The sequence below is a fragment of the Bombyx mandarina genome, chromosome 24 (assembly GCF_030267445.1).
Source record: "Bombyx mandarina strain Sakado chromosome 24, ASM3026744v2".
Taxonomy (NCBI): Eukaryota; Metazoa; Arthropoda; class Insecta; order Lepidoptera; family Bombycidae; genus Bombyx; species Bombyx mandarina.
In genome coordinates, this window is record NC_143230.1 from 11,372,456 (window position 1) to 11,386,771 (window position 14,316).

A 14,316-nucleotide genomic window follows, 5' to 3' on the forward strand; every position below is an offset into this window, starting at 1 on the left:
GTCGCGATCGACGCGACAGCGACAATGTCGTGTAAACCAAAACACAAGTTCGCGACGGCAGCGACAATAATTCGAGAAAACACGTCCGGACTCGACAGCGTTGCAAACGGAATTGAGACTTCAGCAATGCCAGGGGCAGAGCCAAGCCGCTGCCTACCGCTTAATATTCTCCACAAGCCTCGTTTGAAGAAGGACATGTCATAGCGCTCGGGAAACACCGTGGAGGGGAGCTCATTCCATAGCCGGATGGTACGTGGCAAAACGTTCCCCGCACCCCATTTTGGTATTTAACAAAAACAACACGATCCAAAAGAGTACATGTTTATTTATATCAACTCCGGAGCCCACAACTTGAAGGTTCTGTCGTAGGAGCACGTGGCCACGTGTCTGCTGTCCCCGGATATGTCCGCGCTCATCACCTGCAACACGACAACGCGCTCACCACGTTACAACCAGACTGAATGGACATCAGTCTGATAAATATATATAAATAAACTAGCGACCCGCCCTCGCTTCGCTTCGGAAACTGTAATTTTTTATTGATTTCTCCACTATTTAATGGATGTTATTATACATATCGACGCTTGAAAGGCAAACGTGACTAAGCGAGAAAACTGCTTTGTACATAAATGATAGGCAATAACCGTATTCGTTAGGTAAAAAATATATATTTCTATGTCTATTAAAATCATTTCAATCCTACCGCTAGATTCGTTAAAATAGATTTTTTTTCAAGTATTTCAATTTTAAATTAGTCTACTGTAAAGTTCACGCATTGTCGCTTAGTCACGTTAGCGTCGATATAAACCTTCCTCTTCAATCACTCTATCTATTAAAAAAAACCGCATCAAAATCCGTTGCGTAGTTTTAAAGATTTAAGCATACATAGGGACAGAGAAAGCGACTTTGTTTCATACTATGTAGTGATAACATTAGGTAAATTTTAACACGTCGAACGCCAGACCTGTGTGCTTAGTGCGAGTTTTTTAAAGTTCTTGATAGCGTAAAAGTTAACCCAATTTTGTATGCAGTTGAAACAGCGCCCCTGGCGGCAAACGTAGGCAAACGATCCCATTCCATACAAATATGAGCTAACTTAAAACTCTCGCACTAAGCACACAGGGCTCATGTTAAAACCAGTGGACCACGGTGGACCCCTTGACCGCGAATAAAACTCTCCTCTAGAGAGATAATCAACGACCACACAAATTTCTTAATATTTGCGAAAAAAAAACAACCTCAAAGATTTTTGGACGATGTCTTATATATACAGGGTGTCCCAGAAAGAATGGATAATACTGAAACACCTCATAGTACAGCTATTGGGGACACAAAATAAAAAATAAAAAAATATTTCTTAAGTTTTTTTAAAAGTATTTCTTAAGTCTGTAGTCGTCGTGGCCTAACGGATAAGACGTCCGGTGCATTCGTGTTGAGCGATGCACCGGTGTTCGAATCCCGCAGGCGGGTACCAATTTTTCAAATGAAATACGTACTCAACAAATGTTCACGATTGACTTCCACGGTGAAGGAATAACATCGTGTAATAAAAATGAAACCCGCAAAATTATAATTTGCGTAATTACTGGTGGTAGGACCTCTTGTGAGTCCGCGCGGGTGGGTACCACCACCCTGCCTATTTCCGCCGTGAAGCAGTAATGCGTTTCGGTTTGAAGGGTGGGGCAGCCGTCGTTACTATACTTGAGACCTTAGAACTTGTATCTCAAGGTGGGTGGCGCATTTACGTTGTGGATGTCTATGGGCTCCAGTAACCACTTAACATCAGGTGGGCTGTGAGCTCGTCCACCCATCTAAGCAATAAAAAAAAAAAAAAAAAGTTTCTTCATGGTTAAAATTTAAGTTCAGATTAATTTTTATAAAAAAATACACTAAGCTACTCATAAGATTTCCTGCATAATCCTTAGTATAGTCCATGCAGAAGTCTGCAGAATTGCAGCGAAGGGATCATCTGAAGCGAATTGAGAATTTTAAAGTGCTCCTTAAGTATTTAAGTTACGAATTTATATTTCGGTAGAATTTTTGATTTATCCCGAACCCCAGCGCGTAACGATACATTTTTTGGGCAAAAAAAACTTTCCATGCACGTCGCTCTAGAGATGGTGTTTTATCCCCCAATCCATAACCCGGTCCCCCTTTTCCCCGGGTGGTTCCCCACCAACAACGAACATACGAAGCGGTCATACCTTGTTGTCGTGTCCGCTGAGGGTCCGCAGCGGGTGCCAGGCCGGGTTGGACCACAGCTTCGCGCTCCGGTCGTACGAAGCCGTTAGTAGGAAGTGCCCGTGGCTTCGTTGGTATCGGACGTCTGATGGAGGAACATTACTCCGTGTTCAATGAGGCTTGGCTGTCACCCTGACATTGCCATGCCCACAATTAAGTTCTTAATAGTTAACTGTCTACATATTAAGGACCGACGACTTTGAACAATTTGAATTTAAACTAGGTAATATTATAAAGAGGAAAGATTTGTTTGTCTGTTTGTTTGTCTTGAATAGGCTCCGAAACTACTGAACCAATTTGAAAAATTCTTTCACTGTTCGGAAGCTACACTATTCCCAAGTGACATAGGCTATAATCTGTTTTGAAAAAAAAATAGGGATCCTTACTAAAACTCCAATAATGTAACCCAATATGTAAAATAATTACACAATTTAAAATCCTTCACCGCGGAAGTCAATCGTGGACATTTGACTGCGGTCAGGGGACCACAGCGAGCGCTATACTCACCGCTGACCAGATGCGCGTGAGCCGGGACCGTGTAGAGGCACGAGCGCCTTCGGAGGTCCCAGATCTTGGTCTGCAACAAACACGAGACATCAGCTACGTCCGGCCAACCCGCGGTATCTCTTCATCACGTCACCACACATTAAAAGTGTACAATTTCCAAAAATATTCGAAATTGAATTAATATGGTAGTAGGACCTCTTGTGAGTCCGCGCGGGTAGGTACCACCGCCCCGCCTATTTCTGCCGTGAAGCAGTAATGCGTTTCGGTTTGAAGGGCGGGCAGCCGTTGTAACTATACTTGAGATATTATAACTTATATCTCAAGGTGGGTGCCGCATTTACGTTGTGAATGTCTATGGGCTCCAGTAACCACTTAACACCAGGTGGGCTGTGAGTTCGTTCACACATCTAAGCAATAAAAAAAAAATCGAGATTGATTTAATATTCGGAATCATTTGGTATCACCAGTATTTTTCTCATAAATATTGTCAAAAGAGCGTAGTTTAGTTTTTTTTTTTTTTTTGTTCTTTGGTTTACCTACATTTTGACTACTATTAACAAAATTAATACACAATTTTATCTTACTTCAAAAGACAGATAATATAACTGGTAAAAACTAAAAAAATAAACGCTGCAAAGATGATTGATTAATATTAAAAATATCACATGTTAAACCTTTAAAACATTCTCCTGTAAAATTACTAAGTTTTGAGATTATACACGGTTTTAATGCGAGAAGACGAATTATTGTCCAATCTTAAAGTAGATTAATGTAGTAAACAACTTCACGTCATTACGGATCCTCCCGGTCCATTAACGGTGCTTTTAGGTACCTCAAGCACCGGTCACCGTAAACTAACCCACAGACACAGCCCACCGAGTTTCTCTTACCGGATCTTCTCAGTGGCTCGCGTTTCTGATCTGATGGTAGATTCTGCGTAACACTGCTCTTGCTAGGGCCAGTTTTAGCATCACTCCGGTTTGAGCCCCGTGAGCTCACCTACACGTCAATGCAAAGCTGAAATAGCCTCTCAAGGCTATCAGTGCGTTTGACTCGTGATATTGTCAAGAGTCCTGTTTGTATACCACATTGATCCACTAGGCTTAGATAAAGTATAAATGGGACACGAAGCCTAGCCTCTCAAGGCTATCAGCATAGGTAGGACATATTAACATGATTAAATAGTGCCTTTGAGTGCATATTGTGAAGAGTCCTGTTTGTATACCACATTGATCCACTACGTTTGGATAACGTTAACTGGTCCCGTGATAAGTTCGTAAAGAACTTGTGTTACAGGTACCAGATAACGGAAATAAATGTAAGATTTTTATTATACACATATATATATTTAATATACATCCATAACCCTGGAAAAAACATTTTATATTTATCATACAAATATCTTCCCTTGGTAGTATAAAGTATAAATGGGGGGACGAAGCCCTAACGTCTTGGGACAGTGGTCAAGTCACCTGGTGGTCTCCGGCGGCGGTGGCGAGGCAGTGTCCGGCCGGGGACCAGTCCGTCCCCAGCACGGGACCCAGGTGACCCTCGAGGAACATCACGCAGCGACCCGTACGGAGGTCCCACACACGACCGAAAGCGTCCATGCCGCTGTGAAACCACAACCCCCACTTACAAACTAATGAAGTCGTCGTGGCCTAAAGGATAAGACGTCCGGTGCATTCGTATGTAGCGATGCACCGGTGTTCGAATCCCGCAGGCGGGTACCAACTTCTCTAATGAAATACGTACTCAGCAAATGTTCACGATTAACTTCCACGGTGAAGGAATAACATCGTGTAATAATAATCAAACCCGCAAATTTATAATTTGCGTAATTACTGGTGGTAGGACCTGTAGTGAGTCCGCGCGGGTAGGTACCACCACACCGCCTGTTTCTGCCGTGAAGCAGTAATGCGTTTCGGTTTGAAGAGTGGGGCAGCCGCTGTAACTATACTTGAGACCTTAGAACTTATATCTCAAGGTGGGTGGCGGTATTTACGTTGTAGATGTCTATGGACTTCAATAACCACTTAACACCAAGTGGGCTGTGAGCTCGGCCACCCATCTAAACAATAAAAAAAACAAGTTTTATTAATATATTTTATTTTTAAATTTTTGTCAATGCACTGTCAGTTGCACCTATGTATAATTGAGGTGACATCTGCTATGTACTTTTTTTTGTCCGTTTGTCAATGTTTTGTATTGATGATCATCATGATCACTTTGTTGGTGTTACAAACGCTGACATGGTCTCTCTAGGATCTTCTGTACCTAAGCTGATGGTCTAGACTCTAGACCGTCTAGGTAAAATACTTAGGTAAAAAAAAGGTGCAACTAAATAAATAAATAAATAAATAATCTGTCAACTGTAGCTACATTGTACACAAGATATACTTCAATTATCAGATGTACAAGAATTAACCAGCTTATGTCTGGTTGTCGCAGGAGGTCAGCCCCCCCCCCCCAACCAGAACCTGGCTATCCCCCCACACTCACCCGGTGACGGCCAGGGACCCGTCGCACTGGAAAGCTATACTATAGACCGGCTTAGCGTGACCCTCTTGATGCAATACTTCGGTCGCTATAAAAAATGAAAGCATTTTAATTAGCTTCTTTGTTTAAGGGATTTTATGACCTGGTAACTAAGACCTTTAAATCATGTCTTATTTTAAATTGTATTCTTATTTTTATGAAAAATGATAATATGAAGTGAAATGAAATGAAGTGAAGATGATTAATTTGAGACATTAATCAACTGGGATGAAATTAAAAGAAATGAAATAAGATGAATGGGATGAAATATAATCGCAGTAAAATGGTGGTCATTTACTGAGATTTTTTCAGTGGACTTTTTGGAGGATCCCGAGAAGTTACGTCCGGAGGCTTTGTTTGATTTGCCCACATTTGTGCACTTTCACAGTTGATACTAAATAGTTAATAAACCACCGTTATTACACATTTTAACCTGAAGAAATACTAAATAGACAAAATAAAATAACTCACACAACTTCACTCCTCGCGTTCCTCCTCCCGTCAAAAAGTCCCCTAATTAGCTTCTCCTGGGGTTAGTACCATAGATAATACACATAAATTAGTTATAGATAAGCAACTCAAGCACTCAACAAAAATGTTTACGGGCGTCGGCCACTAGATGGCTTCGCTTCGATTAGTGTCTCATTGCTCCTGTAGATGGCAGTGACATATTACCTATTTACATTTATGTGTATCAGCTTAAATGGTCATGGAGGTTCATGGGACGCCAGTGGACGAAATTGGCCAGACTTTGGGAACCTTCGAGACCAAAGCAGAGTTGCGTAAGAGTGGGATTCTCTCGCCAAACCAGCTGTAAAAATGACAAGATAGGACGCCCACCTGTCTCCAGGTCCCACAGCCTCCAGGAGTGATCGAAGACCGTCGTCGCGAGGAACCGTCCCGAGGGGTGGAACTCTGCCCGGGACACGCGGTGCGGACTGTGTCCCGGCAACGAAGCCATGGGAGATTCACTGGCGAACAAACACTCATTGTCACTCAATCCTGCCCCCCAATGGAGGGAGCTTCGGGGACATTGATACGGTCGTCCTGTCACACCGGGACGTTTGATGGATCCTTGACAGAGTGAGGCATGACGGTGATCTCTCAAAAGACACCTTATCACCAATCGAGGTGCTACCCAAATTCCGATTTCGGACAGAAAAATCATTGGCAAATATTATTTTTCTCCTACCGACGCCGAAAGTTCGGTTTTCCTCCCGCTGTACAGGGAAGAAAGTCTAACTTTTCCTCCCTGGGTACTGACAAGTGCGCATGCGCGTTAGTGTCTACGTCTGCTCTCACGCACCTAAAATTCTCCGCCATTGTTGTGCTCGGGTAATTTGCAATATTGTGTGTAGTGTAAAAGTGAAATAAACAAAAGGCAATAAAATTTAATAGTGAAGTATTAAACAAAGATGAGTTCATCAGACAGTTCTTATTCAATTAGTAGTAGTTTATTTAAAAATTAAAAAACAGTTAAATTGTTTTTTTTTCCTAATATCGATGTTTTTAATGAGCGATGTTGCAGTCCGATAGCTTGGTAATCCTAGATATTTGGTATCAGAGGTTTGTGGGGGGGTCCGCAGCCGCACGTACCTCGCAAAGTTCCACAGGTGGACGGTACCGTCGTACGCGCACGAAGCCATCGTGCAAACGGCAGACTTGTCGTCGTCCGAGCCGTCCGCCTCCATCGCGTCCCCATTAGCTACGTTCACCTGCGAAGTTAACGTTTGCTGGATATTTTTTTCTATTCATTTTTATCCGGCAAAGGGAACTAGGCCCGTACAGCCGAATCTGTTTCACGTGAAGTTAGACGCGACCTCTGAATAAAATGGTGGGAATTTATTGAGACTTTAATAGACTCTTCGGAGGAACCTCTGCACAGATCCTAAACTAATGCTGCCTCTTCACAGACAGCCACTATCGCACCGCGTACGGAAACCCTAAGTTACCAAAATAAGCAATAAAATTCACATGACTTAGATTCGACTTATTATAGTCGTTAACAATTCTTCAGTTTCACAGCTAAATTAGCAATGCTCTATGACAGTCATCAAAAACTTCACTAGCATCGTCATTAACATTGTTATGACCAAAGTTCATTCAGAGCGCTCTGCTCTCATTTTTTATCGTCACAGAAGTTTAACTTCTGTCACGTATACTGCGCTCGTGTAATCCTAAGTATAGCTCCAATGACGTTTCCCTTATCCAATCCAAGAGAAGTTGAGCTTCCGACCCACCTTTTGCCGGAAATGCGAGGGCAGTTCCGCCTTCGGGTGGAAGGTCGCGCTGCTCACGTTGCAAGTGTGGCCCTTGAGCACCTGCAGGGGGGCGCAGTCCGGTACCGACCAGACCTTAACCAGCCCTGACCTGCAAGCCCAAAATACATGTCGAGGGGTGAAAGGATCTTCGGTTTAAGTGACATTTTAGCAACTTTACAGGAGAGTCATTTACTGGTGGTAGGACCTCTTGTGAGTCCGCGCGGGTAGGCACCACCAAATAAATAGGTTAGCGTTGGTATAGACATGTGATGGGTAAACAGAAGATGCATGTGACTAGGAGATGTATGGAAATGGTAGTGCAAGGTAGAGGGGGAAGAGGTCCACCGAAGAAGACACGGATGGAGTGTGTGAATGACGATATGAGAGAGAGAGGAGTGAGTGTTCAGATGACGGCTGATAAAAGAGAATGGAAGAGAAAAATTTGCTGTGCCGACCCCACCGAGTGGGATAAGGTGGAGACAAAAAAGAAGAATTAGTAAATAATTAATACTGGTGGTAGGACCTCTTGTGAGTCCGCACGGGTAGGTACCACCGCCCCGCCTATTTCCGCCGTGAAGCAGTAATGCGTTTCGGTTTGAAGGGTGGGGCAGCCGTTGTAACTATACTTGAGACCTTAGAACTTATATCTCAAGATTGGTGGCGGTATTTACGTTGTTTGTTGTCTATGGGCTCCAGTAACCGCTTAACACCAGGTGGGTTGTGAGCTCGTCCACCCATCTAAGCAATAAAAAAAAACACACACACAACTTCACTCCTCGCGTTCCCGATAAAAAGTCTCATAACGGTAAAACTTCCTTTAGTATCAGCAAAGACCCTCACCAGCTTGAAGTGATCAGCATCTTGCTGTCCTGGCTGAACCTGCAGAAGCTCAGCGGCCTCGTGTCTCCGATCTGATGAAGAGAACCACGGGTTATCGCGGACGAACTGCGGGCGCGACGTGCTGAGCTGCCCCGCACGCTTAGGGCCGCCACGAGGTGGCCACGTGCTCAGGTTTGGAACGAGGCAACCCTGACACGAGAACCTTGTGACTGCGACATCACGTGGTCCGGTCCAGTGAAAACTAAGACGTGTATCCTGCTTTTGCAGGATAGTAGGAGCACCATGGTTCCTAAGAAATGGTGGTAGGACCTCTTGTGGGTCCGCGCGGGTGGGTACCACCACCCTCCCCAAGTTTCGAAGTAAGAAATACGGGCATGAATCTTGCGTTAATTAAAACCTGTAGTTACTACAGTAAGCTATATACACTAAACTAAGGTTTGCTCAGGACTCGACACCGCTAAAATAAAATGTAAATGAAAAGTTAAATTTTAGTAGTAAGTGGAAAGCACGCAATGTATTAGTAACATTTGCGGGCGAGGTTAACGACCTCTTATCTCAAGGTGATGGTAGGACCTCTTGTGAGTCCGCGCGGGTAGGTACCACCGCCCTGCCTATTTCTGCCGTAAAGCAGTAATGCTTTTCGGTTTGAAGGGCGGGGCGGCCGTTGTAACTATACTGAGACCTTAGAACTTATATCTCGAGGTGGGTGGCGCATTTACGTTGTAGATGTCTATGGGCTCCACCACCACAACCACTTAACACCAAGTGGGCTGTGAGCTCGTCCACCCACCTAAGCAATAAGAAACGTTCTAATTTACTAGAATACGTAACGTCACAGGTCATAACCGACCATTCTGATCCTGGTTCTATATTACCCCGCACTGGCCCCCACGACTGCAACTTCTGAGGGTCCACAGCAACAACCATCCAACGAAGTGCGTTCACTTGCGAGATGTGGGGGGGGGCAGGAACTTATGCCCTATCCCTATCCCCTATCCCCTCTATCCCCCACGACCTGGGCCTCACCTGGCTGCAGTAAATGCTAAAGGCAGACGCCTTCCGCTGAGACTCCTGCTTAGCGGCGGCGCGCACACTGCCAGCCAACTTGAGTTCCTCGCGGGCTTTGTTTAGCCTGTAACAATAATCGAGAAACTTACACGAGTCCATAGACATGTCGCCCATAACCCCCACCATAACTAAAGACACCAGGATGAATCCACAATATTTCTATATATATATATCGACGGGTCGAAAGGCTGTTCAGTTTAAGCGACATTTATCTTTGTAATCAAAGGTCCGTTTTATATTTCGAATCAGCATCAACATTTCGATATTTTTAATTGAACTAGCGGTCACCCAGTAGTCGAAATTCGACTATAATTAATTGAATTTATAAGTTTGTATACTATTAAGATTGTATTTTATACTTCTATAATCACAAATTTCGCCAAGGCTACACTATAGAAAAATATTAATAAAGACAAACAATATTTAATCTCAATTTGACAACAGACGTCAAGAATAAAAGTTTGACAATAAATAATGTGCATGTGTGTGTGTGTCAAATACATGGTATGTAGTGTGTGTAATGTTTTCTTTTACGCATTATTTAAAAAAAATATTAGCATTGTGCACTCCTTCTCTAAATTCTCTATAAGTGTGAGAAATTTCATGCTCCTCCATCCCCAAATTTTTCGTAAAAAGGGATACAAAGTTTTTGCTTCACGTATTAATATATAGATTAAGTTTACTCCATTCGAATAGCTGAAGAAGTTTGTTTTGTTAAAACATTTTTTTGGCAAATTTTTAAAACTTTAAATAGATCTCCTGTAATGTTGCAAAAATGTCGCCTGAACCAAACAGCCTTTTACCCTTCGATATGTAACCTTAGAGGGGACAGCAAGCAGGTTCCGGAAGTAATGAAAATGATGACACAGCCAAGATATCATAGCCGGGTAAAGTCGAATTAATTCAAACTGACCTTTTTTTGGCGTTAGGCAGGGAGTACCTGGCTATCCAAATCCTCGCTTGCCTCAAGGTCGGGGGACCTTCGTGGTACCAGGTACCTTCTCTACCTCTGTCTCTTTCCAGGCGTGCTTCTTCCTCTTCTAGCTTCTTATTGATAGCGTCTTCACCGAGACTGAAAATAAAAATGAAATAATTAAATTCGTGTAATAAAAATAAAACCCGCAAAATTATAATTTGCGTAATTACTGGTGGATGGACCTCTTGTGAGTCCGCGCGGGTAGGTACCACCACCCTGCCTATTTCTGCCGTGAAGCAGTAATGCGTTTCGATTTGAAGGGTGGGGCAGCCGTTGTATAGTTACATAGAACTTATATCTCAAGGTGGGTGGCGGCATTTACGTTGTGGATGTCTATGGGCTCCAGTAAACACTTAACACCAGGTGGGCTGTGAGCTCGTCCACCCATCTAAGCAATAAAAAAATATAAAGCCAAATGAAGACTAGAAAAGCTTTGTTAAATCTTTAAAATTGAACAATTAACTCATTTTTATATTTATCAATTTGTTTTAATATTACACTTTATTACCAAATGCTGATCACCATGATATGGTGAATAGGAATTTCTTCACAATTCAACATCAGGAAATTGCGTCTTTTTTGCTTGTGGTCAGCAGAGACCTCCTGAGCACTAACCCAACTGCCCCAGAAAACCAGTCAGTTGCTTCAGATTACCCATGACACCCTCATTACACCATTACAGTTCAGAAACTGCATTAGCAAATCGAGATAAACAAATTATAAAAAGGCTCACATATATTACACTTGACTTACTAGCTTAATAGATCCCTTAATCTGACTCTCCTCTCGGCCGGTCCCTCTCCGAATAGGCATACTGGCTCACCCAACTGCCGTAAGCTTCTCCTTACCTGGGAACAACAGACGCGAATACAATATAATGATTGGCACACCTTGATTGGATTAAAAAAAACTGCATTTTTGCTATTTTTCATATAGAAAACAATGCAACCTCCCATCATGGACTGCAAAAAAAAAGGCAAAGTCACATCTCTAAAGTTGGTGTACTGTTACATATACCCCTCAATAATCTCTATATATAAAAATGAATTGCTGTTCGTTAGTCTTGCTAAAACTCGAGAATGGCTGTACCGATTTGGCTAATTTTGGTCTTGAATTACTTGTGGAGGTCCAGAGAAGGTTTAAAAGGTAGATAAATATGAAAATGCTCGGAAAAAAATAAAAATACCAATTTTGTTTTGATGTGTCCCCCGTCGGACGGATTCCTTTGGTTTGTTTTAAGTTTATTTTATACAAAAGTTTAAGTCTTTTATTTATCGACTGAGGCACTACGAAGTCTGCCAGGTCAGCTAGTGCAATATAAATAATAATGCAGACTAAGGCATTCTTGAATGCATCGTCTTTATATAAAGACGATTTATTGCTAAAGTGCAGCAGAAGAGATTTGGCTTGAGTAGCGGAAACACACATCGTTTGTACTATTTCTTTTATAACATAAACTCAGTGCCAGTCACAGTTTCCTTTTTTAAAAAGAGCTCCTGGATCCATCCCATAACAGTACCTCATCATCATCAGTGGATACATTCAGTTGCCTTGCTTTGCGTCTCCTCTCAAACTCTTCAAGTAGTGCCTTCTTATCTCTGGATATTTCTTCTTCTAGCTCCATATACTCTGTTAGAATAAATAACAATTATTGGGACTTGTTGCACAGTCGGAAGATAACAAGCATTAGGTTTCTTGCTGATTCTTTGTGATTTAGAAACTGCATTCGGAAAAAAAAAAATCATTCTGATTTACAAAATTGTATCCTCTGTCAGATAGTAAATATTAAACACTCAGCGGTTCATTTAAGGCTAACTGAGCTAATTTGGCGATTAACAATAATGAAATTTACGACAGAATTTGATTATTATTTCAATCAACGGATAAAGCTCACGGTCACCTAGTGTTAAGTGGAGACTGGAGTTCACAACCAGAATGCTGCTGCTAAATTTAACTTAAGCAATTGAAGTCACAACTGTCAACACAACTAGCAATAAACACTTACTACACACAAGCACTCCGAGTATTTTTTTATTATTGTTTATATGGGTGGTCACAATCCTCAGTATCGAGGAAACCGAAGCGAAAAAAAATATGTGTAGATGAGCTCATGGCCTACCCGGTGTTAAGTGGTTACCGGAGCCCATAGACAACCATGCAGCCCCCTAGTTTGTGAAATGAGTTCCAAATCCCAGTTTTATAATACAATGGCCGCTTCACTCATCAAACTGAAACGCATTGCTTCATGGCAGAAATAGACAGGTGGTAATACCTACCCGTGCGGACTCACAAGACGTTCTAACATCAGTTAAGTCATTTCTTATTTTTTTTATTTTTCTTTTATTATTTTCTTATTTTTATATTTTCATTAAGTCTTTGAACAACAAACCGAAAAAAAATATAGTTTAAAAAATTAACAAAATACGCTTTTATAGAAAATCCAACTAAAAAATAGAAAATAAATTTTAATAAATTTGTAAGAAAAAGGGATCTTATTGTAAAAAAAACATTGGGTGCATGGTATCAGTAGTTATAAATATTTTATGAACAGATATGAGTAGAAGGGTTATTAATAAAATCATTTTTTCTTAGGCTATTTTTAATTAAAATTTATTAATATTTATTTTCTATTTTTTAGTTGGATTTTCTATAAAAGCATATTTTGTTAGTTTTTTTAAACTATTATTTATTTTTAATTTGGGTACTACCTAAGAAATATTTTTTATTTTTTATTTTGAGTCCCCAATAGTTCTACTAGGTGTTTCAGGATTAGTATTCATTCTTTCTGGGACACCCTGTATATTTCGTTTACCCTGTACGTTTCACGTGTTAAAAATTAATAAAACACTTAAAAAACAAACCGAAGTAACAATCAATTTTATCCTCTGTTTATCCAGCCAGCAAAGCTATAGCATTATGGTATCTACATCGGTTCTAGACGCGCGGGCGAATTATCTAGTTAATCGGACATCCCAAAGTCTGTGATAATAATATTAATATTGACTTGTCATCGGTCCATAAGTATACCAAATTTCGAGTTAATCCAACGTTTTGAAGGGGGTCACAATCATGTTCAAAGATTCCGTTACATACATACGTCTGAAGCTAATAAAAGCGTATTAATAAGGCTCTACCGTTAGATATTTGTATGTCTCCTAGTTCTTTGCCTCCGGGATCCTCTGCTCCCTCTTTGGCGGCTGCAGCTAAGGCCGCTAGTCTCGCTTTTTCCTGTTCCTCCAGCGATCCATAATGTATTTGCTTCTGTTTCTTTAGATACGCGATATCTTCGTCATCAGACATTGTGATTTTTTGTTTTGATTAAACTTCGAATTTTATTAATAATTAATATAAATAAGCTAAAATAAATGCCGATTATATTAATAGGTTATGTCCTGATCAAAAGCTATAAAAACCTTGTTTTTGTCTCAATCAATAGCTTAAAAACTTTGTTTTTACTGTATTGAAATGCAAATATGCACTAATAATAATTATATATTATGTTGTTTAAGATTTCCGTTTAAAATTTCCTGTTTTTAACGAAAATTTTCGTAAATACAACAAGTCAATCTATAGCTTAAAGTCACTAATATCAGAAGTCAAACTTGGTATTGGTTTTATTTTTCCAATCGAAATGACGAAGAAATCACATCATGCGGTCTATTTTTTTATTTATTAGAAGCATAATCGTCTACCCTTTCCTCTTCTTTTTCTTTTCCTCGAAGGTTCGTACTAGATTCACCAAAGGAGTAGGTGAGCTCACACCTGGCAAAATTGCTAACATTGTCCGTAGCAAGAGCAGAATCTGAGATTAGGAGAATCCGAAATAACGTGCTTAGGGTGACGGCGACTGTTTACCGTTCGATCCGTAGGATTGGGTATATAGTT

General features: G+C 41.1%; 1 protein-coding gene across 1 annotated transcript; it reads right to left on the reverse strand.

The window, feature by feature from the left end:
* Positions 1 to 305: 305 nt before the first annotated feature.
* On the reverse strand, positions 306 to 14,018 carry U4-U6-60K (U4-U6 small nuclear riboprotein factor 60K). The gene is made up of 14 exons (XM_028181736.2): positions 13,566 to 14,018; positions 11,951 to 12,060; positions 11,185 to 11,279; positions 10,369 to 10,527; positions 9,414 to 9,519; positions 8,388 to 8,458; positions 7,527 to 7,656; positions 6,883 to 7,001; positions 6,127 to 6,257; positions 5,251 to 5,335; positions 4,221 to 4,362; positions 2,749 to 2,818; positions 2,205 to 2,326; positions 306 to 419 (listed from the first exon to the last, which is right to left on the reverse strand). The coding sequence occupies exons 1-14, from the start codon at positions 13,729 to 13,731 to the stop codon at positions 327 to 329; spliced, it is 1,599 nt and encodes a 532-aa protein (XP_028037537.2). The 5' UTR covers positions 13,732 to 14,018; the 3' UTR covers positions 306 to 326.
* Between the last annotated feature and the right edge of the window lie 298 nt (positions 14,019 to 14,316).